The sequence below is a fragment of the Balaenoptera ricei genome, chromosome 1, assembly GCF_028023285.1.
Source record: "Balaenoptera ricei isolate mBalRic1 chromosome 1, mBalRic1.hap2, whole genome shotgun sequence".
NCBI lineage: Eukaryota > Metazoa > Chordata > Mammalia > Artiodactyla > Balaenopteridae > Balaenoptera > Balaenoptera ricei.
The window spans coordinates 149,789,139-149,815,035 of NC_082639.1; the positions used below are offsets into that span (position 1 = coordinate 149,789,139).

At 36.4% G+C, this 25,897-nt stretch overlaps 1 protein-coding gene across 1 annotated transcript in view; it reads right to left on the reverse strand.

Moving 5' to 3' along the window:
* Positions 1-25,897, reverse strand: part of KCNK2 (potassium two pore domain channel subfamily K member 2) — a 156,725-nt gene that overhangs the window by 41,199 nt on the left and 89,629 nt on the right. The window contains exon 6 of the mRNA XM_059904240.1: positions 14,416-14,555. Within this exon, the coding sequence (XP_059760223.1) occupies positions 14,416-14,555 (140 nt within the window). The remainder of the gene's footprint in view (positions 1-14,415; positions 14,556-25,897) is intronic.

The window sequence follows — 25,897 nt, forward strand, 5'->3', positions numbered from 1 at the left end:
TCAAAACTTTAGATTTCAAGATTTCATTGATCTATACCATAACACAACCAGTGACCAAACTAAATTCACAAAGCTCTTTTTTGTAGCTACAGATGGGTATCCGTTCTTTGTAGTAACAGAAGGGTCAGATTTGGGTACTTATTTCTAATGTGTCGCTATTACCTACATATAAAATAATAAGAAAAAAAGAAAAGTAACAAAAATACATAACCAACCCTTGAGCACTTGGGAGGCAGCAGAGGAAAAAAAGTTAGTTTAACAAAAAGGCTGGGTGGGCCATGTAGTCAAGCCATCTGGGTTGACTGCTGATTCTATCACGTACTAGCTGTATAACCTTAAGTAAGTCACCTTACCTCCCTGTGTTTCAGTTTCCTTATTAGCAATTCTTATTTGACAGCTGAACACTTTATCTCATTTAAGATTTAAAAAAGACATAAAGCATATTCTAGAAGCAAAGTATTTCCATTTTCACCACACTCAAACCCTGTTTTGGTTTTAACATATATTTTGCCTTCTAAGAACTTCCTAACATTAAGACTCACAAAGGTTCACGGTATGCAACACAATACTGAGATGATACACAGACACAATTTGGGGTGTGGGTTCTACAGGAATGACTGTCCATAAAATTGATTTAGAAACTAGACATATCCCATTGTGTGAGAGTTACTACTGTCTCAAAACATAATTTAAGTCATATTGTTATTCGTTCTTTTCTTCTCCTTTCCAATTGCCTATTTACTAAATAAGTAATAATTTGCTGAGCTGAGGGTGGGACTAAAAAAGAGAAGGAACTTCCTTTCTCCTTGGCACTACTAGGCAAAGTGAAATATAAACCAGCAGACAAAGCTCGAAGTCTGCTCTGATCTTTTCCCCAAAGCAATAGCGAGGGACACTGCCTTCCCCATGGGACGGAAAACAAGGGCCCTTTAAATATGCCTTATTTTAACAACACATTGTGATACTGCTTCTATTTTATTCTATTCCTACCCTTTAGTCAAAGAAGAGCTACATGCATTAAAAAATAAACCTGAGAAGTCTTATGATCATTGTATACTGTGCCCGTAGTCCAACTTCAGTCATTCATAACTACTTTAGCACCTCAACAGAGGAAAACAAAAATATACCACCCCTCCCCCAAATATGTTAGAAATCAAAGCAACAACTACAAAGTCTGATAGGCTGTCTGAGGATTAAAGGAAGGAAAGGAGAGAAGAAGGGAAGGAGGAAGAGAAAAGAAAAAAAGTAAAAGTAGGCTATTTTGAGAAGTAATCAAAGACTAGGTGCCTCCTTTTTCAAAATTCCTTTTTCCATCTCTAGAAGAAGAAAAGTAAAAGCATTATAAAGAAACATTATAAAAAGCATTATAAAGAAACATTATAAAGATCAATAAGGGAATGCACCACCTATGGAATCTTCCCAATAAAGAGATCAGCCTCAAACTCCCACAGACGGAAAGTTACTCCCAGAACCTAATATAGTGCTCATCAGATAGTACTTAGTAAATCTGTTTTTTTCATGAATGAATGATTTAGGAGTGAATTAGACAGTAAATAGTCTCCTAACTGGCCTCCGTGAGATCAGCTTTCCTTTTCCTGCCACCTGACACCGCCATTCCACAGTTCACCTGCCGCGCCACCACTGTCCACATTTAGCACGTATGCGTGCCCAGCAGCACCCAGGATCGGGGCTGCACGCTGCTCAGGCTCCGGGGACACTATTCATGCAGGGTTTTGTTTTGTTTTAATTACTTGTGCTCCAAGGGTCCCATTTTCATAAAATATTCTGTGACTATTACCCTTTGGAATTGTGCTTGATGTGCCCCAAGAACTATCTTAGGATATACCCAGTGTATTGCACAATTCCAGGGGGCAATATTTACATTTTGTGCTACAGGAGTGGCACCCTTGGAGCACAACCTTATAGAGAATTCTAGTTAATTTATTTATCTATTTTATGTTAGTGTGTCAATCTTTCCTTGGATTCCTTTTCTTCCCCGTTGTCTTTAGCCAGTCTGATCCATCATTTGGTTTTGTTTTTTTTTTTACCTTTAAAAAAAATATTTATTTCTTTATAGGTTCTATTGAACAGCCATAGAAAATTTTATTTATTATTGAATTTATTATTTTCCTTTGAGTTTTTTAAATTAATTTTTATTGGAGTATAGTTGCTTTATGATGTTGCATTAGTTTCTACTGTACAGCAAAATGCATCTGCTATACATATACATATATCCCCTCTTTTTTGGATTTCCTTCCAATTTAGGTCACCACAGTGCATTAGGTAGAGTTCCCTGTGCTATACAGCATGTTCTCATTAGTTATCTATTTTATACATAGTATCAATAGTGTATATATATCAATCCCAATCTCCCAATTCCTCCCACCCATCCCTTCCCCCTTGGTATCCACACATTTGTTCTCTACGTCTGTGTCTCTATTTCTGCTTTGCAAATAAGATCATCTGTACCATTTTTCTAGATTCCACATATATGCATTAATATACAATATTTGTTTTTCTCTTTCTGACTTACTTCACTCTGTATGACACTCTCTAGGTCCATCCACATCTCTACAAATGACCCAATTTTGTTCCTTTTTATGGCTGAGTAATATTCCATTGTATATAGGTACCACATCTTCTTTATTCATTCCTCTGCTGATGGACATTTAGGTCGCTTCCATGTCTTGGCTATTGTAAATAGTGCTGCAATGAACATTGGGGTGCATGTGTCTTTTTGGATTATAGTTTTCTCTGGGTATATGCCCAGTAGTGGGATTGCTGGCTCATATGGTACTTCTATTTTTAGTTTTTTAAGGAACCTCCATACTGTTCTCCATAGTGGCTGTATCAGTTTACATTCCTACCAACAGTGCATGAGGGTTCCCTTTTCTCCATACCCTCTCCAGCATTTATTTGTAGATTTTTTGATGATGCCCATTCTGACTGGTGTGAGGTGATACCTCATTGTAGTTCTAATTTGCATTTATCTAATAATAAGTGATGTTGAGCATCTTTTCATGTGTTTGTTGGTCATCTGTATGTCTTCTTTGGAGAAATGTCTATTTAGGTCTTCTGCCCATCTTTTGATTGGGTTGTCTGTTTTTTTGATATTGAGCTGCATGAGCTGTTTGTATATTTTGGAGATTAATCCTATGTCAGTTGCTTCGTTTGCAAATATTTTTTCCTATTCTGAGGGTTGTCTTTTCATCTTGTTTATCCATAATTTGGACCATCCTCTCTTCAAAACCTCAACGTCTTTGCCCTTCCATGAATCAGTTTCTTTGACTATATTATTTGCTTTCCAGTCCTTTACAGTCTCTATGCCCACCCCCTAAAATGTGTTACTCTGGGTTCCATTGTTAGCTTTATTGTTGGCTTACTTTACAAATCTTCACTAGGTGAATTCATCTATACTCACAACTTCCATTGTCATGTATGTTGTGATGTGCACCCCCCCACCCCGCCACTCTCTCTCCAGCTCCCATCCTTCCTAAATTCCAGGCTTGCATATCCAATTATCTACACTTGAATTAGCCACCTGGATATCCAACACAGCCCTCAATCACAATATGTCCAAAATGACATTCTCATTCCTTCTGTCAACTCAGAGTCTCTTATTCTCCTGTGTTTTGTAATCCCATCCAAAGCTAGAATCATGAATGTCATCCTCTCTTTCTCTTTATTGCCCATGGCTAAAGGGTTACCTATCTCTTCTATGCCCCAAATCATTTTGAAATCCATACTTTGAACTCTAGTCCACTGCCACCATAGACTTCATTCTGTATTACCTGGATTCCTGCAATAATCTCTCCCAACTGATTTCCCAGCATCAGGCTTTGTTTCTAATCCATCTTCCTCACTGTTGACAAGATATTTCATTCCACTTTTTTAAAACTCTTCAATGGCTCCCTGAGGTTTTCAGAATAAAGGCTAAACTGTTTCAAAAGGAATATAAAACCTTTCATATTAAAAGTACTTCTCCCTTAAGAAATAGTGATAATGTACTCTACTGTAACCTTTCCAGGGCTCAGGCTGCAACTGCTCTTTAATGCCCCATCTCCAGACAAGATAAAGAGCCATTAAGTCCCAGCTCTTTTCACTAAAGGGAGGAATTGCCACCCTGAGTGAAGTTCAGAGAAGAACAAATGCTCTTCCCAGGTCATCAGCAGAAGAAAACTATGTATCTCCATATTCTCAGGTCCCTGCACAATGCTGGGGCCAAATACAAGTTCCAGGGACAATCTTTCAAGGTTTCTAGACACTAGAAATCAAAGGGAGTTTTCTTAATATGATGTAAGGCCAACTTACTAAAGTGAACATCTCCATTTGCATGAATACCTTCAGAGGCTAAAGAAATTATACTGGTAAAGAAGTGATGCTTGGTTATCCACTCATTGTGGTCAGCTGTAGTGCCACATGGCCTGAGAACACTGGGATGCTGATGTAGGGGCTGAGGTAGTGTTTGTCTCACATATGGACAGGAACACCCCAAACACTGTGGTACATGTACATTGATACAAGAACTATATAGAAATCACAGGTCTTTCAAACTCAAGGAATGTCAACAATAGCAAAATGAACTATGTCTGTACATAATAAGGATGCACTACTCCCTGCTTGCTTAGGAATTTACTTTCTGAATTCTGTGGTCACATCTTATTTTTATTCTACCTGCCTCAGATATCAGTATTGTTGTATTATTTAGAATACATAAATAATATTTATTTTCTAAATGGAAACATCATTTCCTCAGAAGAGGGTACGTGGCTTCATAGAAAAAGATAATTAGTCATATCAATTCTTAATATTGAAAATGTGTTATTCTCCATTAGAGCTTAAAAAATAATGAAACAAATAAATGCTTTTACAGAAGCTCATATGGCTCCATGGAAAAATTATTAAGGTCATTATTCTTTTCCTTGAGGGATGCAGATCAACTCTAATTATATGTGACATTTCTGAAACTATGCAGTGTTGCTCCAACTAACCCTTTCCTTTCAAATATTTCAGATAGATTAGCTATACCAACATGTTTTATTTCAGCATGTTCATCAAAAACTATTCTTCTTACTCCAAAACATAATATTTTCATTGAAATCAGTCTTCATTGGAAACAGAATAGACTTTAACATGAAAAACAGAAATAAGGCCACATATGATTAGAGCTCTATGTTTACACTTAACCAATATCATTTAAGAAGATTTGTTTTTGAAAAAATAATGTAAGACTGGAACTTACTATTAGCCAGAATCTTTTCTTTGGGGGAAATCTTGTGTTTTTGTATCATCACTTGGAAATTTGATACTATATATTACTTTGTATTTTTTATATTTTGTACTACTTACACTTTTAATAGTGAGAATTCCAAGTTATCAAAAAAATTTAGCATTTTTATGGAATTGAGAACTAGAAATATTCTTGTTGCTTCTGAACATTCAGGTAGTTTTTAAAAGTTGGAGTATCTGGAATGGTTTAGGTACAAAAGGTAAGGAATATATTGTGAACAGTCATACACCATGGTTCATGTGTGTAAAGATGACAACCAGAATGTATTTAGTTGGTTTTTATTTAATTATGTCCTTTAGTAAGTTATTTCAAGACTAAAATGATCAAATAATTTTTTTTCCCACTGCTGTTGAAATGTTAGTAGAATTTCATTTATAAAAATTTTGGCCCTATTAATCTATAGATAAATTACAAATTGTCTTTCCCTTTCTTTCTTCACGTTCTCTGTTGAATTTGTGACCCAATTTTGTCATTTCCCTAAACTGCATTATAAATTAGAAAATACACATCTGCTCAAAGTGACAGTTCCATTGTAACTGGCTCAACTGTCTGGAGCAGCTGCAGCTCCAGAGGGTTCCCATAAACTTGCTCATGGCCTTTACTCACATGAGCTTTCCCCAGATGCAGTCACCAGAAAGTACATGTCACACAAAAGGCTAGGGAGGACACAGCCGCCAAAGTATCCAGCACAGCGTTTCTATGCTGGGAACGCTAATCCAACATGTTCAGTGCAAGACTTCTGCACGTGGCTTCTACAGACAGGTTAAACTAGACTAAGCACAGAAGAAGGTAGACCTTATCACCTAGATTCCATTGTATTTTTCCTGGGGACCCCGGGGGCTTTGCCAGTGACACCATGGATGCTACGGATTTTCCTCTTTCTCACTGCCCTTGACTCAGCAGAGAGGAACTGGAACACCATAATGACATCTATTGTCACACCATCTTCCTCTGGACTGTGACACACAACAGAAAGCCACGTGGCTGACAGGGTCTTGGTGTTCCAGCTAGGTGTCAGGCCTGTGCGTCGGAGGTGGGAGAGCCGAGTTCAGGACATTGGTCCACCAGAGACCTCCCAGCTCCACATAATATCAAATGGCAAAAGCTCTCCCAGAGATCTCCATCTCAACGCTAAGACCCAGCTCCACTCAACGACCAGCAAACGACAGTGCTGGACACCCTATGCCAAACAACTAGCAAGACAGGAACACAACCCACCCATTAGCAGAGAGGCTGCCTAAAATCATAATAAGGTCAGAGACACCCCAACACACACCACCAGATGCAGTCCTGCCAACTGGAAAGACAAGATCCAGCCTCATCCACCAGAAAACAGGCACTAGTCCCCTCCACCAGGAAGCCTACACAGCGCACTAAACCAAGCTTAGGCACTGGGGGTAGGCAGCAAAAACAATGGGAACTATGAACCTGCAGCCTGCGAAAAGGACATGCCAAACACAGTAAGTTAAGCAAAATGAGAAGACAGAGAAACACACAGCACATGAAGGAGCAAGGTAAAAACCCATCAGACCAAACAAATGAAGAGGAAATAGGCAGTCTACCTGAAAAAGAACTCAGAGTAATGATAGTAAAGATGATCCAAAATCGTGGAAATAGAATGGAGAAAATATAAGAAATGTTTAACAAGGACCTAGAAGAACTAAAGAGCAAACAAACAATGATGAACAACACAATGAATGAAATTTAGAATTCTCTAGAAGGAATCAATAGCAGAATAACTGAGGCAGAAGAATGGAAAAGTGACCTGGAAGATAAAATAGTAGAAATAATGATGGCAGAGCAGAATAAAGAAAAAAAAAATGAAAAGAATTGAGGACAGTCTTAGAGCCCTCTGGGACAACATTAAACGCACCAACATTCGAATTACAGGGGTCCCAGAAGAAGAAGAGAAAAAGAAAGGGACTGAGAAAGTATTTGAAGAGATTATAGTTGAAAACTTCCCTAATATGGGAAAGGAAAAGGTCAATCAAGTCCAGGGAGCACAGAGAGTCCCATACGGGATAAATCCAAGGAGAAACACGCCAAGGACACATATTAATCAAACTATCAAAAATTAAATACAAACAAAAAATATTAAAAGAAGCAAGGGAAAAACAACAAATAACATACAAGGGAATCCCCACAAGGTTAACAGCTGATCCTTCAGCACAAACTCTGCAAGCCAGAAGGGAGTGGCAAGACATATTTAAGGTGATGAAAGGGAAAAACCTACAACCAAGATTACTCTACCCAGCAAGGATCTCATTCAGATTCGACAGAGAAATTAAAACCTTTACAGAGAAGCAAAAGCTAAGAGAATTCAGCACCACCAAACCTGCTTTACAAAAAATGCTAAAGGAACTTCTCTAGGCAGGAAACACAAGAGAAGGAAAAGACCTACAATAACAAATCCAAAACAATTAAGAAAATGGTAATAGGAACATACATATCGATAATTACCTTAAATGTAAATGGATTAAATGCTCCCACCAAAAGACAAAGATTGGCTGAATGGATACAAAAACAAGACCCATACATATGCTGTCTACAAGAGACCCACTTCAGACCTAGGGACACATACAGACTGGAAGTTGGGGGATGGAAAAAGATATTCCATGCAAATGGAAATCAAAAGAAAGCTGGAGTAGCAGTTCTCATACCAGAAAAAATAGACTTTAAAACAAAGACTATTACAAGAGACAAAGAAGGACACTTCATAATGATCAAGGGATCAATCCAAGAAGAAGATATAACAATTGTAAATATTTATGCACCCAACATAGGAGCACCTCAATACATAAGGCAAATGCTAACAGCCCTAAAAGGGGAAATCGACAGTAACACAATCATAGTAGGGGACTTTAACACCCCACTTTCACCAATGGACAGATCATCCAAAATGAAAATAAATAAGGAAACACAAGCTTTAAATGATACATTAAACAAGATGGACTTAATCGATATTTATAGGACATTCCATCCAAAATAAACAGAATACACTTTCTTCTCAAGTGTTCATGGAACATTCTCCAAGATAGAGCATATCTTGGGTCACAAATCAAGCCTTGGTAAATTTAAGAAAATTTAAATCATATCAAGTATCTTTTCCAACCACAACACTATGAGACTAGATATCAATTACAGGAAAAAAATCTGTAAAAAATACAAACACATGGAGACTAAACAACACACTACTAAATAGCCAAGAGATGACTGAAGAAATCAAAGAGGAAATCAAAAAATACCTAGAAACAAATGACAATGAAACAAATGACAATGAAAACACGACGACCCAAAACCTATGGGATGCAGCAAAAGCAGTTCTAAGAGGGAAGTTTATAGCAATACAATCCTACCTCAAGAAACAAGAAACAACTCAAATAAACCACCTAACCTTACACCTAAAGCAATTAGAGAAAGAAGAACAAAAAACACCCAAGTTAGCAGAAGGAAAGAAATCATAAAGATCAGATCAGAAATAAATGAAAAAGAAATGAAGGAAACAATAGCAAAGGTCAATAAAACTAAAAGCTGGTTCTTTGAGAAGATAAACAAAATTGATAAACCCTTAGCCAGACTCATCAAGAAAAAGAGGGAGAAGACTCAAATCAACAATTAGAAATGAAAAAGAAGTAACAACTGAGTGCAGAAATACAAAGGATCATGAGAGATTACTACAAGCAACTACATGCCAATAAAATGGACAACCTGGAAGAAATGGACAAATTTTTAGAAAAGCACAACCTTCCGAGACCAAAGCAGGAAGAAATAGAAAATATAACTGATCAATCACAAGCACTGAAATTGAGACTGTCATTAAAAATCTTCCAAAAAAAAAAACACCCAGGACCAGATGGCTTCACAGGTGAATTCTATCAAACATTTAGAGAAAAGCTAACACCCATCCTTCTCAAACTCTTCCAAAATATACCAGAGGGAGGAACACTCCCAAACTCATTCTATGAGGCCACGATCACCCTGATACCAAAACCAGACAAAGATGTCACAGAGAAAGAAAACTACAGGCCAATATCACTGATGAACATAGATGCAAAAATCCTCAACAAAATACTAGCAAACAGAATCCAACAGCACATTAAAAGGATCATACACCATGATCAAGTAGAGTTTATCCCAGGAAGGCAAGGATTCTTAAATATATGCAAATCAATCAATGTGATAAACAATATGAACAAATGAAGGAGATAAACCTTATGATCATCTCAATAGATGCAGAAAAAGCGTTTGACAAAATTCAACACCCACTTATGATAAAAACCCTCCAGAAAGCAGGCATAGAGGGAACTTACCTCAACATAATAAAGGCCATATATGACAAACCCACAGCCAACATCCTTCTCAATGGTGAAAAACTGAAACCATTTCCTCTAAGATCAGGAACAAGACAAGGGTGTCCACTCTGACCACTATTATTCAACATAGTTTTGGAAGTTTTAGCCACAGCAATCAGAGAAGAAAGAGAAATAAAAATGGGAAAAGAAGAAGTAAAGCTGTCACTGTTTGCAGATGACATGATACTATACATAGAGAACCCTAAAGATGCTACCAGAAAACTACTAGAGCTAATCAATGAATTTGGTAAAGTAGCAGGATACAAAATTAATGCACAGAAATCTCTTGCATTCCTATGCACTAATGATGATAAATCGGAAAGAGAAAATAAGGAAACACTCCCATTTACCATTGCAACAAAAAGGATAAAATACCTAGGAATAAACCTACCTAAGGAGACCAAAGACCTGTATGCAGAAAACTATAAGACACTGATGAAAGAAATTAAAGATGATACAAACAGATGGAGAGATATACCATTTTCTAGGATTGGAAGAATCAACATTGTGAAAATGACTGTACTACCCAAAGCAATCTACAGATTCAGTGCAATCCCTATCAAACTACCAATGGCATTTTTCACAGAACTAGAACAAAATATTTCACAGTTTGTATGGAAAAATGAAAGATCCCAAATAACCAAAACAATCTCAAGAAAGAAATATGGAGCTGGAGGAATCAGGCTCCCTGATTTCAGACTCTACTATAAAGCTGCAGCAATCAAGACAGTATGGTACTGGCACAAAAACAGAAATATAGATCAATGGAACAGGATAGAAAGCCCAGAGATAAACCCATGCACATATGGTGACCTTATCTTTGGCAAAGGAGGCAAGAATATACAGTGGAGAAAAGACAGCCTCTTCAATAAGTGGAGCTGGGAAAACTAGACAGCTACATGTAAAAGAATGAAAGCAGAACACTTCCTAACACCATACACAAAAAGAAACTCAAAATGGATTAAAGACCTAAATTTAAGGCCAGACACTATAAAACTCTTAGAGGAAAACATAGGCAGAACACTCTATGACATAAATCACAGCAAGATCCTTTTTGACCCACCTCCTAGAGAAATGGAAATAAAAATAAACAAATGGGACCTAATATAACTTAAAAGCTTTTGCACAGCAAAGGAAACCATAAGCAAGACGAAAAGACAACCCTCAGAATGGGAGACAATATTTGCAAATGAAGCAACTGACAAGGGATTAATCTCCAAAATTTACAAGCAGCTTATGCAGCTCAATATCAAAAAAACAAACAACCCAATCCAAAATGGGCAGAAGACCTAAATAGACATTTCTCCCAAGAAGATATACAGATTGCCAACAAACACATGAAAGGATGCTCAACATCACTAATCATTAGAGAAATGCAAATCAAAACTACAATGAGGTATCACCTCACACCGGTCAGAATGGCCATCATCAAAAAAATCTACAAACAAAAAATGCTGGAGAGCGTGTGGAGAAAAGGGAACCCTCTTGCACTGTTGGTGGAAATGTAAAGTGATACAGCCACTATGGAGAACAGTATGGAGGTTCCTTAAAGAATTGAAAATAGAATTACCATATGACCCAGCAATTCCACTACTGGGCATATACCCTGAGAAAACCATAATTCAAAAAGAGCCATGCACCACAATGTTCATTGCAGCTCTATTTACAATAGCCAGGACGTGGAAGCAACCTAAGTGTCCATCAACAGATGAATGGATAAAGAAAATGTGGCACATATATACAACGGAGTATTACTCAGCCATAAAAAGAAACGAAATTGAGTTATTTGTAGTGAGGTGGATGGACCCAGAGACTGTCATACAGAGTGAAGTAAGTCAGAAAGAGAAAAATAAATACCATATGCTAACACATATATATGGAATCTAAAAAAAAAAAAAAAAAAAAGGTTCTGATGAACCTAGGGGCAGGACCGGAATAAATACGCAGATGTAGAGAATGGACTTGAGGACATGGGGAGGGGGAAGCGTAAGCTGGGACAAAGTGAGATAGTGGCATGGACTTATATACACTACCAAATATAAAATAGATAGCTAGTGGGAAGCAGCCGCATAGCATAGGGAGATCAGCTCCGTGCTTTGTGACCACCTAGAGGGGTGGGATAGGGAGGGTGGGAGGGAGATGCAAGAGGGAGGGTATATGGGGATATATGTATGCGTATAGCTGACTCACTTTGTTATACAGCAGAAACTAACACACCTTTGTAAATCAATTACACTCCAATAAAGATGTTTAAAAAAAAAAATGGGCTAGGGAGAAGCCGAAAGACTTATGTTAGGAAAAAAGAATAGCTTTCTACTTTTCAGTGTTGAAAACACAATGATACATCTCATATTTGGCTAAGAATCACGAAGATCGCTCATAAGCAGGCAAACAAACTTGTTTTTCATATTAAATAAGCCAGTTAATGTAGAAATTTAAATTTTTGAAAGGATTCAATTATAGCCTGCATTGGGTCCTCCAACAAGTCATATGTTGAAGCCCTAATCCCCATTATGACTTTATTTGGAGATAGAGCCTTTAAGGAGATAATTAAGGTTAAATGAAGTCATAACGGTCAAGCCCTAATCCAATAGGACCGGTGTCCCTATAAGAGGAAGGGCCTAGAGTCCCCCCTCTCTCCGGGCACATGTGCAGATACAAGGCCCTGTGAAGACACAGCAAGAAGGCACCATCTACAAGCCAAAGAGAGAGACCTCATCAGAAACCAGTGCCTTAATCTGGTACTTCCAGCTTCCTGAATTGTGAGAAAATAAATTCCTGTTGTTTAAGTCACCCAGTCTATGGTATTTTGTTATGGCAGTCCAAGCAGACAGATGTTTATCTCACTGCTCTGGAAAAAATGTGCTAGTGCTTTGTACAAGTTAATCCTATCAAAAAAGCACTGGTTTTTAACAATACAAGTTTTTAAACTTTAATCAAATATATTATATCAACGGCATAAAGATAAAATTTCCCCCTGTTCTATATATGCCTTGGTTGCTTTCAAACTTTTGGACTGTGACCCATAATAATATTAGTATATATATGCACATATGTATATAATATATATTTATTGTATATATGTGGGTGGAAATATATATATATTTCCACAAAACAACACTTTTTAAACTATCTAACAGCGATGTGCTCTGTTCAATTCTATTTTACTTAAAAAAAAAATGGTCTGTGTGTGTTTTTAACATGCATTTCAATGCCAGTTTATGGCTGGAAGTTTGAGAAGTTCCCTTTTCAGCTATGTTATCCAGAATATTTCCTAGTTACAATTTCCTTTGTTCCCCTTAGCATCTCCAGACCCTTAAAAGTACACTGAAGTTAAAATAACCATAATTCTCTCCCTCCCCTACCTCATTCTCTCCCTGTCTCTGTCTCTGTCTCTGTCACACACACACACACACACACACACACACACACACACACAAACACACACACAAAATGAGCCTAACTAAGACTGGGGCAAATCAGTTGAAGTCCTATTCAAAGCAGTACTTTTCACATGATTTAAACTAGAATGTCAAGCATATTGTCTTGCTGATTTGTTTATAATAATGTTTTTGGTTTTATGGTATAACTAAGATATAGATTAATACACACAAACTGAATATATGAATTACTAGTTGAGAAATAGGGTATCGATGAAGAGAAATGTTGGATAACTTACACTCCTAATTACCATAGGCATCTTGGGTATTAATAAGAAATTATATGGCTTGATGTGTTTCAAAGAAAATATTTGTTTGTAGAGCGAAATTAATTTTATCATTTCCTATCTTATTCTATTTCATTTGGGTGTATGTTTAAAGAATCATGCTTGTTGTATCAATCAAAGATTTTGACACTGATGTCTCTTGGTGTATGAACACCAGATAATGAAATGGAGGGATAATTAAAGGAAGATAGTGGGTACTATAGTTGCAGGTCTTACAGATTTGCTGTGCTCTGAAAAAAATTAGTAAAGTTGGCTAAGACCCAGAAGCAAAAAACACAGAAATCATAATAAAACACTACTTTGTCACACTCAAACTAAAAGTACTTCTGGATCCTTCTATATGAAATCAAAAGTTAATTTCTAAACTATAAAAAATTTCAAAATCAAGATTTAAATTTCAAACTTTCCAAAATTTCATGAGTCAAAATTCTAATGGTCATTTCTGTATATACAGTTGCACAAAATAGATAACAAGATATCTTTTTGAACAGCCAAAGTCAGTACACAGGGAAATTGGTCATAATGCAAACTAGCTTTGGGGAATACATGCATGTGTATACTTGTGCACTTGCACACACTTATACAGACCTAAGAAAAAAGAAAATAATTGAATACAATAAAAATTCAATATTATATAATACATTCACTTTTTCATGCTACTGGTATCTTGACACAAATATTTCCTATTGTCTCTTTATGGAATAAAATTTACTCTGTGTCCTTGAGGAAATAAAGAAATAAAAGAAAAAAAGTAAAAGAAATAATGAAGAAAATGTTTTTAATTGCATCTTTTTTCATTACAAATTACCCTCAGCACAAAGATATCATCTGGCATGTAGAGATACTTAGTAAGCTTTGGTTAAATCAATAAATTATACCTCATATGATTGATAGCCTCATACAGCAAATTCATGCCAAACATAAACATTAAAAATTTTAAGTAATGTTTAAATATTTTAAAAAATAAATGTTAAAAAAAACGTTTAAAAATAACCTTTACTGAATTAGCTAAATAACATTGTTTTTGCACACTTCTTATTTCTCACCTCTTCTTTTGTCTTTTTTGATATCACTCGGAGCCAGTCTCCAATCATGCTCAGGACAGCAGCAAAGTAAGCAAGCCCTACAAGGATCCAAAACCATACGACAGGCTTATAGAAGTCTAGATATTCAATATCTGATCCACCTGTGAGAGAAAAACAAAGTAGGACAAAATAAGTTCATATTCATACAAGTAAATAACACAGATTCCTGCTAAAATTATCAACTAAATTTTGGCTTTCTAAACACAGAAATCTTCTTGTCAGTTGATCCATGTTATTTTGTTCATATGGAATTCCTTGTTTTCACTCAATTAATCCTTATCTATTTTTCAAGAACCAGTTAATTCTTTTTTAAATTGAAGTACAGTTGATTTACAGTATTTTATTAGTTTCAGGTATTAGTAAGTTCTTAATAAGACCTTTCATTACTTCTCCAGATAATAACAATTTTTCCTTGTCCCATGTTTCTTTTTTATTATAACTGATCTCAACTAGTGTAGCACTTAATTATTCCATGTGTATTAGTTTCTCTTTCCACCTCTATTGCAACAAATGGGAAACAGAGATGACACTTTTTTTGGTATGCATTTAACTTTGTATCTTTATCTTATTGCCCATCAAGTCATGCTAACCAATCAATACATGCAAACCAATCAATTCGAAGTCAACTTGGACAGAAAGTAGTTCTTATTTTAAAACATCAATACAATGGATTGATAACAAATGCCAGAGACAATGCCTTGGTGGGTCTACTTTGAATAAATAGTAACTTGCAGGTGATATTGCCATTCATTATTCTCTGACTTTTCAGAGGAATTCCCATGTTTGTCATAAATTTAAATCCGTAGCTCTCAAGAAAAAAATTGGCAAAGGAGTTCTTTCGCTTTAATCTATGTTACTTCTCCATTCGTTTGGTATAGTAACTGCACCTACGAGAATCTGAATACATTTCAATACATCCCCAACTTTAGCACATATTAATAGGGCACTTAAATTAAGTTTCAAATACTGAAACAGTTGTGTTTTTTTCACAATAGAGGGAAGCATGTCTCTCTCTTGAGAAATTCATAATTTAGCCTGAGAAAGCCTCACATAGACAATTAACCACAATGGGGTATATCAAGTGATAGGGAAAAATAATAAAAAGTTCTATGAGAGGACATAGAAGAAATGATTTTTACTTCTGGAAGGGTGAAAATGAGAAGACAGAAGGTGAATCTTAAATAATGAGGATCAAAACAGAAAAGTTCAGTGTGAAAATATTTGATATATTCCAAGGACTGTTAGTATCGACTAAAGCTACATTTGGAAGGGGGTCAAGGGAGCAGACAGGTAGAAGAGGGGAACCTAGAAAAAATCAGTTGTATCAGGTTGTAAAGACTTGCTCCTGAAGTAATGGGGAGTAGGTAAAAGTTTATAGGCAGATTCGTGTTTGACTATATGCACAGAAAGATCTAGTGGCAGAGAGAGGAGGAGTGACAGAGAAGCCCCATGAGAAACTTTGTTCTGAACTAGCTAAGCAACGATTGTGCCTGAGTTAGACTGGGATGGAGAGAAGGGACATTTGAGGCAGAATTGTCAGGGATTGACAACTAGATAGTTGGTGTGATAAGTGAAAGGAAGGGGTCTAGGATGACCAGAGACCACAGACCCTCATTGGGAGATGGTACCAGCAACTGAACAGGAAACACAGGGGAAGGAACAGTGACAATAAAAGGAAAAGTCATTCAAACTGGGACATCATAAATTTGAAGTGCTTGAGGTACCAACAAGCAAGATAGCCAGCAGGATCCTTAAATACTAATCTAACACTTAATAGGGCAGAGCAGGAGATAAGATTTTAGGATCAACAGCACAGAGACTAGGGCTGCTTAAACAGGGGTGGTGGACACACTCAATTCACAAAATTTAACCTGTACATTCAGAAGAACAGCTAATAAACAGCACATACACATTAAAAATCAAATATAAAATTTGGAATGTAACATTACTCTCTAATTATAAATTGGACTGTGAATTGCCCACAATGACATTTTCAAATACTAAAGGGTCAGAGTAAAAAGAGAACCTTTTTCTGTGAGGCAAATAATATGAACAGATACAAGTTCAGCTTGCTTTTGGGACAAAGAATAATTTTCAAGATTCAGTTTATAAAGTCAGTAATATTACCCTCAAAATATTGTAAAAATTTTTACCTTGTGCAGCATTTATTAAAATGTAATTTCTGGGAAGGATTGCAAAGGTTAAATGCATCTTGTGATGGTTAAGACTTGGCCCATGGGGGATGCAGCTCTACAAATTCACAAAGTGACTTAAGAAATGTGTGTGGAAATTTGTTATATGATAGGCTCACTAGCGAATTCCATTTTTAAAATGTTTCCATTTCAATGAAACCAAAATGACATTTTTTCCCAAGTACTTTCTCTTTCAAAACCAGAAAATCCTCATCCAAATAGTTGTGACTCACTTAACACATAAGTTCACCAAAATGTTGATTTTAGAAGTTAGTTCATGCTCAAGATGACTTTTTATAAGTCTTCTTTCTTATAAACAGGATGTCACAGTTTGAAAACAGTAAATTAACTTAATCACAAAAAGGTCTATATTTGGGTAAAATGTTCATCCCACAAGTTTTAGCGGATTCTAAGCCTGGGGAGGGGTGGGATGGGGGATGTTTTCCCATTCTTAATTGCCACTCTTAAGATGAAATACTGGCAGTCAAGTGATCCAGGAAAAGCTAATGTATATAAATAGAAGTATTATCCAACAACTCACAAATTCTTTTCACTTTCTGATATCTAAGATTTATGAATTAATTTTCACATTATTCATTTGATTCAAGAGTCTTAACCAAATTAAAATATCTGTAATGTTAAGATAACTTACTAAAAAGTTATTAGTTTTATTTTTAAATTAGGAAGTATTTTTTAAATGCATTGGTTATTATAAGCATTACTCTTAGTCTAGCACATTCAAGAAACCTGTGCATGGGTCTCTTACTTGTTAAAAACCTAGGGCAATTTCTCTGTCCTGGATTCCCTCCCTATATGCCCCCTAACCCCATACGAGGCTTTATACTCATTGCAGCTGATTTACAAAATGTTCAAACTCTGATGGAGAGAGAAGAGTGAAAGCTAAGACTTACTGATGGCCTACCTAAATGAAATCATGCCATCCTAAAGCCCTGAGGGGGTAGGTGTTGAGGGGAGTTGTATTCCTACTCCTCATATTTCCATTGATTTAGGACAAGACTATTAGCAAGACCATTTGGTCATAGAGTTAAGCCGTATCTCCAGCTGCCTTTATCAGACGCCTTTTAAGCTGACATTTCAATTGCCATCATTCTTACAGCCTGTTCAGAACTCATGGGTGAAAGACTGGTATTGGCTCCCTGAAATCCCAAGAGTAAATATCCCCATTTTACAATAGAGAAACCATACTCTCAGTAGGTAAAATAACAGTTGTCTGGTTACACAGGAAAGAGGGCATCAGAGCTAGAATTCAAAGCCAGGCCTGCCTAGCTTCAGATCACAGGCTCTTTTCATTGAACCAGGCTGTCTATGTCACCTATGATCTCAGCTGATGTCCTTCCCATCATTTATCCACTATCCATTTTTTGTCCATACTGTATGGTAGACACATAGCTAGGGCTGGAAACACTAAGTCAAAGTGTTCCTCTTCCCTTCAAGGTTCCTACCTAGAAATCAGGTGGGTCTGAAGGTCAGCACTGTTTTACCAGGAGCCTCCTTACCTTGCTTATGTCCTCATTCCAACAGTTTCCAGAAGTTGGTCCTATTATGCTCTATAGAACTTGAATATACAATGCCCTCTCCTCCTTAAATTTAATTTTCTTTCTCTTGATGCTGCTGAACCACAGAATATTTATAAAGAAAAAAAAGATATAACCTGGATTTAAAGAATCATCTAGCCATTTTGGACTAAACTTACCAACTCAATGCCCCTCTTCTGGTTTTCTAAAATGTGTATTATAGAATACACATATACATAAATGTGTATACACATACAACTTTGTTCTAAAGAAAATAAAGGTCATTTCTTTACATGGGTCTGTAACTATTTTAGTTTAGATATCAAATGTGGATTTCAATTTTTTTTCGTTTGACTTTCTTTTTATTAATGAAAGCTATTCTGTCTTAATGTGATGGGGAAAAATATATTTTGCTTTAGTATATTTTTCTTTTTTTATAGTAAAGCAATTTAACTGAATGAAGTGTTTTGGGTTTTTTTTTTAACATCTTTATTGGAGTATAATTGCTTTACAATGGTGTGTTAGTTTCTGCTTTATAACAAAGTGAATCAGCTATACATATACATACATCCCCATATCTCTTCCCTCTTGCATCTCCCTCCCTCCCACCCTCCCTATCCCACCCCTCTAGGTAGTCACAAAGCACCAAGCTGATCTCCCTGTGCTATGCAGCTGCTTCCCACTAGCTATCAGTTTTACATTTGGTAGTGTATATATGTCCATGCCACTCTCTCACTTCGTCCCAGCTTACTCTTCCCCCTCCCCAGGTCCTCAACTCCATTCTCTAGTAGGTCTGCATCTTTATTCCTGTCCTGCCCCTAGGTTCTTCAGAACCATTTTTTTTTTTTTTAGATTCCATATATATGTGTTAGCATACGGTATTTGTTTTTCTCTTTCTGACTTACTTCACTCTGTCTGACAGACTCTAGGTCCATCCACCTCACTACAAATAACTCAATTTCATTTCTTTTTATGGCCGAGTAATAGTCCATTGTATATACGTGCCACATCTTCTTTATCCATTCATCTGTCGATGGACACTTAGGTTGCTTCCATGTCCTGCCTATTGTGAAGAGTGCTGCAGAAACTAACACAACATTGTAAATCAATTATACTCCAATAAAGATGTTTAAAAAAAAAAAAAGAAGTAGTTGTCCACTTCCTGCCAGGTACTTGGTCTAAGATTAGGAAAACTGCCATTGGAAGAAGGGCAGTCTCAATGATCATAAAGAAAGAAAGATCAACACATTGTCTTGCTCATCCTTTACAAGGATGGAAATCTATAGGATATAGGATGTACATTATTGTTACCCTTAGAAATTACCTTTAAGTCTCAATATAGAGTAATTCGGAGTCTTTTTCATTAAACTTAGTACAATTTACTGCCTGCCTCACTGACTTAACTGTCAATCACTAAATGTTTTCCTTGTCATTTTTTTCTCCACGTGCTTCTACAATTCTTCTATATATCCATTCTGAATCCTAGAATTTAAATAACTTCTTGGTTTGCCCACAGTCCCTAGGACTTCTGAACAGTTTGGGTCAAATCCCATTTAATTAATTACACAGATAACTCTCAGTTTTCTGATGAGTTCTCTGAGAGTCACCAGCTGAATCAGGGGGTGACCAGATGCCTTGCAGAATTTTCCCATATTAACACAGAACCATCAAGAAGAGAAGACAATTTCCTATTTAATTTAATTGTTACTCCTGGATTTCAAACATTCTGTCCCATAGGAACAGGAACTAGAGCAATCATTATCACTAAGTGCTAAGCACAGTATGTATTATAAAATATGTGCTCACTAAACAACAGAATGAATGAACATATGAATGATGAATATAAGACATCTCCCTAACAGTCACATAAACACTCTCTTTTCAATCAAAGCAATTTTTCTGAGCCATTGTGGTGGTGGTGGTAATGATTGTTCTTCAGTTCACCTCACTTCTTTCTCATCAGGTAGTTTCCTTGTTATTTGTTAAATTCCTGGCAAGTTTTTGCACAGTGATCAGCTCAATAATAGCAATTTTAATACCTGGCCTTTGACATAGTTGCAAAATTTAGGCCACATCAGGAACTGTTTCCTCCAGGTGCTCTATAAGGACAAATTGCTTTGAACAAAAAAAAACTTGCCATGGTATTTCAATGAAGATTTATATGTTTTCATGATAAAATCTCCTTCCATTAAGCAAGCTCTGAGCACTCCATGACTAAATGAGTCAGGGCTTTGGTTATAAGAGAAAGCAATAGTTTGGTTACTAAAAACTGCATTTCCGTTAATGACTATGAAAACATAACTCCAAGAAAACTTAATTCCTTTTTAAAAATTAATTTATTTATTTATTTTTGGCTGAGTGGGGTCTTTGTTGCTGCGTGCGGGCTTCCTCTAGTTGCAGCGAGCGGGGGCTACTCTTCGTTGCAGTGCACAGGCTTCTTATTGTAGTGGCTTCTCTTGTTGCAGAGCATGGGCTCTAGGTGTGCCAGCTTCAGTAGTTGTGGCTCGCAGGCTCTAGAGCGCAGGCTCAGTAGTTGTGGCGCACAGGCCTAGTTGCTCCACAGCATGTGGGATCTTCCCGGACCAAGGCTCGAACCCATGTCCCCTGCATTGGCAGGCAGATTCTTAACCACTGCACCACCAGAGAAACCCGAAAACTTAATTCTTAATATGAGATATACAAAAATGTTTTTTCTCAAGTCAAAAAATGTGAAGACAAATGATTCTACAAGTGTGAAAACCGTAAAAGTTTAGTAAACATACCAGAAGGGGAATTTATTCTGTTCAAAGTCCCAAATTATATTTTCTATATAGAGGAGCATAAGGCATTAAGCGTAAAGCCTGACTAACCCAGTCAGTATTCAAAATTACATGTGAGATGAAGAAAATTTCATTATTGAACTAAATATACTAAATTTCACTGATCGAAATTCCAAGAAGATATATTTGGATGGCAAAGTAAATTTATGCTCAGAAGGAAAATGTGTTTTCATAATATCAATCATAAGGGTTTCTCAGAATACATCCAAACTTTTGGCTAAAAGTTTTGGTTTTTATTAAAAAAGTAGGTAATGTGAGAACACTGCTTTGTGAAACTATATATTTGTACCTGGCTTTCACTCAATCATATTATCTCTTATGAACTAACCTGGTTTACAAAAAGGAGTGTTTCTAAAGACTTCTTTGGGCAGCTTCTAAACAATGACTCACTGTAATCCTAACAGTATATATATATATTTTGTTTGCTAGTATTTTGTTGAGGATTTTTGCATCTATATTCATCAGTGATATTGGTCTGTAATTTTCTTTTTTTCTAGTATCTTTTTCTGGTTTTGGTATCAGGGTGATGGTGGCCTCATAGAATGAGTGTGGGAGTGTTCCTTCCTCTGCAATTTTTTGGAAGAGTTTGAGAAGGATGGGTGTTAGCTCTTCTCTAAATGTTTGATAGAATTCACCTGTGAAGCCATCTGGTCCTGGGCTTTTGTTTGTTGGAAGATTTTTATCGCAGTTTCAATTTCATTACTTGTGATTGGCCTGTTCATATTCTCTATTTCTTCCTGCTTCAGTCTTATTGGCACAAAGTTTCTTGTAGTAGTCTCTTAGCATGCTTTGTATTTCTGTGGTGTCTGTTGTAACTTTTCCTTTTTCATTTCTAATTTTATTGATGTGAGTCCTCTCCTTTTTCTTTATGAGTCTGACTAATGGTTTATCAATTTTGTTTATCTTCTCAAAGAACCAGCTTTTAGTTTTATTGATCTTTGCTATTGTTTTCTTTGTTTCTATTTCATTTATTTCTGCTCTGAGCTTTATGATTTCTTTCCTTCTGCTAACTTTGGGTTTTGTTTGTTCTTCTTTCTCTAGTTCCTTTAGGTGTAACGTTAGATTGTTTATTTGAGGTTTTTTTGTTTCTTGAGGTAGGCTTGTATAGCTATAAACTTCCCTCTTAGAACTGCTTTTGCTGCATCCCATAGGTTTTGGATTGTCGTGTTTTCATTGTCATTTGTCTCTAGGTATTTTTTGATTTCCTCTTTGATTTCTTCAGTGATCTCTTGGTTATTTAATAATGTATCGTTTGGCCTCCATGTGTTTGTGCTTTTTATGTTTTCTTTCCCTGTAATTCATTTCTAATCTCATAGCATTGTGGTCAAAAAAGATTCTTGATATGATTTCAATTTTCTTAAATTTACTGAGGCTTGATTTGTGACCCAAGATGTGCTCTATCCTGGCGAACGTTCCATGCACACTTGAGAAGAAAGGGTAATCTGCTGTTTTTGGATGGAATGTCCTATAAATATCAATTAAATCTATCTGGTCTCTTGTGTCTTTTAAAGCTTCTGTTTCCTTACTAATTTTCTGTTTGTATGATCTGTCCATTAGTGTAAGTGAGGTGTTAAAGTCCCCCACTATTATTGTGTTACTGTCAATTTCCTCTTTTATAGCTGTTAGCAGTTGCCTTATGTATTGAGGTGCTCCTATGTTGGGTGCATATATATTTATAATTGTTATATCTTCTTCTTGGATTGATCCCTTGATCATTATGTAGTGTCCTTCCTTGTCTCTTGTAACATTCTTTATTTTAAAGTCTATTTTATCTGATATGAGTTTAGCTACTCCAGCTTTCTTTTGATTTCCATTTGCATGGAATATCTTTTTCCATCCCCTCACTTCCAGTCTGTATGTGTCCCTAGGTCTGAAGTGGGTCTCTTGTAGACAGCATATATATGGGTCTTGCTTTTGTATCCATTCAGCAAGCCTATGTCTTTTGGTTGGAGCATTTAATCCATTCACGTTTAAGGTAATTATCGATATTTATGTTCCTATGACCATTTTCTTAACTGTTTTGGGTTTGTTTTTGTAGGCCCTTTTCTTCTCTTGTGTTTCCCACTTGGAGAAGTTCCTTCAGCATTTGTTGTAGAGCTGGTTTGGTGGTGCTGAATTCTCTTAGCTTTTGCTTGTCTGTAAAGCTTTTGATTTCTCCATCGAATCTGAATGAGATCCTTGCTGGGTAGAGTAATCTTAGTTGTAGGTTCTTCCCTTTCATCACTTTAAGTATATCATGTCACTCCCTTCTGGCTTGTAGAGTTTCTGCTGAGAAACCAGCTGTTAACCTTATGGGAGTTCCCTTGTATGTTATTTGTCGTTTTTCCCTTACTGTTTTCAATAATTTTTCTTTGTCTTTAATTTTTGCCAATTTTATTACTATGTGTCTCATCGTGTGTCTCCTTGGGTTTATCCTGTATGGGACTCTCTGTGCTTCCTGGACTTGGGTGGCTATTTCCTTTCCCATGTTAGGGAAGTTTTCGACTATAATCTCTTCAAATATTTTCTCTGGTCCTTTCTGTGTCTCTTCTCCTCCTGGGACCCCTATAATGCAAATGTTGTTGCATTTAATGTTGTCCCAGAGGTCTCTTAGGCTGTCTTCATTTATTTTCATTCTTTTTTCTTTATTCTGTTCCGCAACAGTGAATTCCACCATTCTGTCTTCCAGGTCACTTATCCGTTCTTCTGCCTCAGTTATTCTGCTATTGATTCCTTCTAGTGTATTTTTCATTTCAGTTATTGTATTGTTCATCTCTGTTTGTTTGTTCCTTAATTCTTCTAGGTCTTTGTTAAACATTTCTTGCATCTTCTCGATCTTTGCCTCCATTCTTTTTCCGAGGTCCTGGATCATCTTCACTATCATTATTCTGAATTCTTTTTCTGGAAGTTTGCCCATCTCCACTTCATTTGGTTGTTTTTCCGGGGTTTTATCTTGTTCCTTCATCTGGTACATAGCCCTCTGCCTTTTCATCTTGTCTATCTTTCTGTGAATGTGGTTTTTGTTCCACAGGCTGCAGGATTGTAGTTCTTCTTGCTTCTGATGTCTGCCCTCTCCTAACAGTATATATTAAAGAGGACACTAACTTTGAAAAATAATGTTAAACTGTGTTAAATTAAGTAATTATTTGACTTCACTTCTGAAGAATCATCAACTAATTCTTTTTATTGACGTATAACTGACATATGTAACATTAGTTTCAGGTGTACAATATAGTGATTCGACATTTATATATATTACGAGATGATCACCACAGTAAGTCTAGTTACCATCTGTCACTATTTAAAGTTATAAAATATTAATGACTATATTCCCTATTCTGTACATTGTATCCCCATGACTTATTTATTTTATAACTGGAGGTTTGTGCCTCAATCCCCTTCACCTATTTTGCCCATCCCCCCAACCCCTAGTAATTTTTTTAAAGCATGGATTTAGAAGACTAGTTTTAAAAGCAAGCCTAAATAAGTAGAACTCAATCTTTCACACACTTCCATATAATTAATATAGCTTCTTAGATTTTAATGAAGAAGGACTGATCTAGCTCTCAGCCTATAATAGCAAGCATGATTTAACAATTTATCAAGTCAGACTTCTTATCAAATAAAAAATAAAATGACAAAAGTTAAGAAACAAAACATAGGAAGCCAGCAGTAAATTGTCAAATATAACTTTTACCGTTAACTTTAACTTACCGCTACAAATTTGACTATAAATTATTATAGGCATTGCTAAAATCAAGTAAATGAACTTTGCTAAATAGTTTACTTTCTCTTCTCACCTCTGTGTGAACCACAGTTAGCAATAGGGGGTCTGTTTATTCATATGTAAAATAAAAGTGCTCCAGGGCTTCCCTGGTGGCGCAGTGGTTGGGAGTCTGCCTGCCAGTGCAGGGGACACGGGTTCGAGCCCTGGTCTGGGAAGATCCCACATGCCGCGGAGCAACTAGGCCCGTGAGCCACAACTACTGAGCCTGCGTGTCTGGAGCCTGTGCTCCGCAACAAGAGAGGCCGCAACAGTGAGAGGCCCGCGCACAGCGATGAAGAGTGGCCCCCACTCGCCACAACTAGAGAAAGCCCTCGCACAGAAACGAAGACTCAACACAGCTAAAAATAAATAAATAAATAAATAAAAATTAAAAAAAAAAAGGGAACAGTAATAGCAGTAGCTGCCTCATAGAATGTGTTGAGGATTAAAAAAAAAAAAAAAAAAGTTCTCCAGTGGACCTGTGGCTCCCAGGCCTTTTTTAGCTCTAGAACACTGAGCACTGGTAAAAGAACAAAAAGGGCCATCAGGAAGGAGTACATAAGAATTACTAAGGTAACCAACCAGCCAGTAAAACATATCCTTTGCATAAATATAAATAAAAAACTAAAATTTGCTGGGAGAGCTCTTCCTGCCAAAAAACTACTAAATGTTGAATTCTTATGTTCAGTCACATACACAGAGAAACCTGAACCCTTGTACCTATTTGTCTTTACAAATCTGTCTCTAAATGCTTTTGATCCAATATTGCCAACAGTGAAAAGGATTTGCTCATACAAATGTAAATTTATATTTATTTATGAGTTAGAAATCTATTATGCTCTAATATATTATATCATGAACATTATGACATATAAAAACAAAAAGTAAGAAATGAGGTTTAAAAATACAAAGCAACAAGGGTTGTCCTGTTTTCTTCCTATGGCAGAAGGTTCACCTGCATGGATTGTCTTGCTCATTCCCTGGGGATGAGCACACTGCTTCAGAGTTCTGGTCTAAACTACCACATCATCACTTGCTGCTTTTGAGATGCTCCTAATAATTACACCAAGGTTACAACCTGTGTCCTAAACATTTATATATCACTTTCCAAAATTTACTCCTTTTCCTTTAATAACACCACAGTTTGAAGAA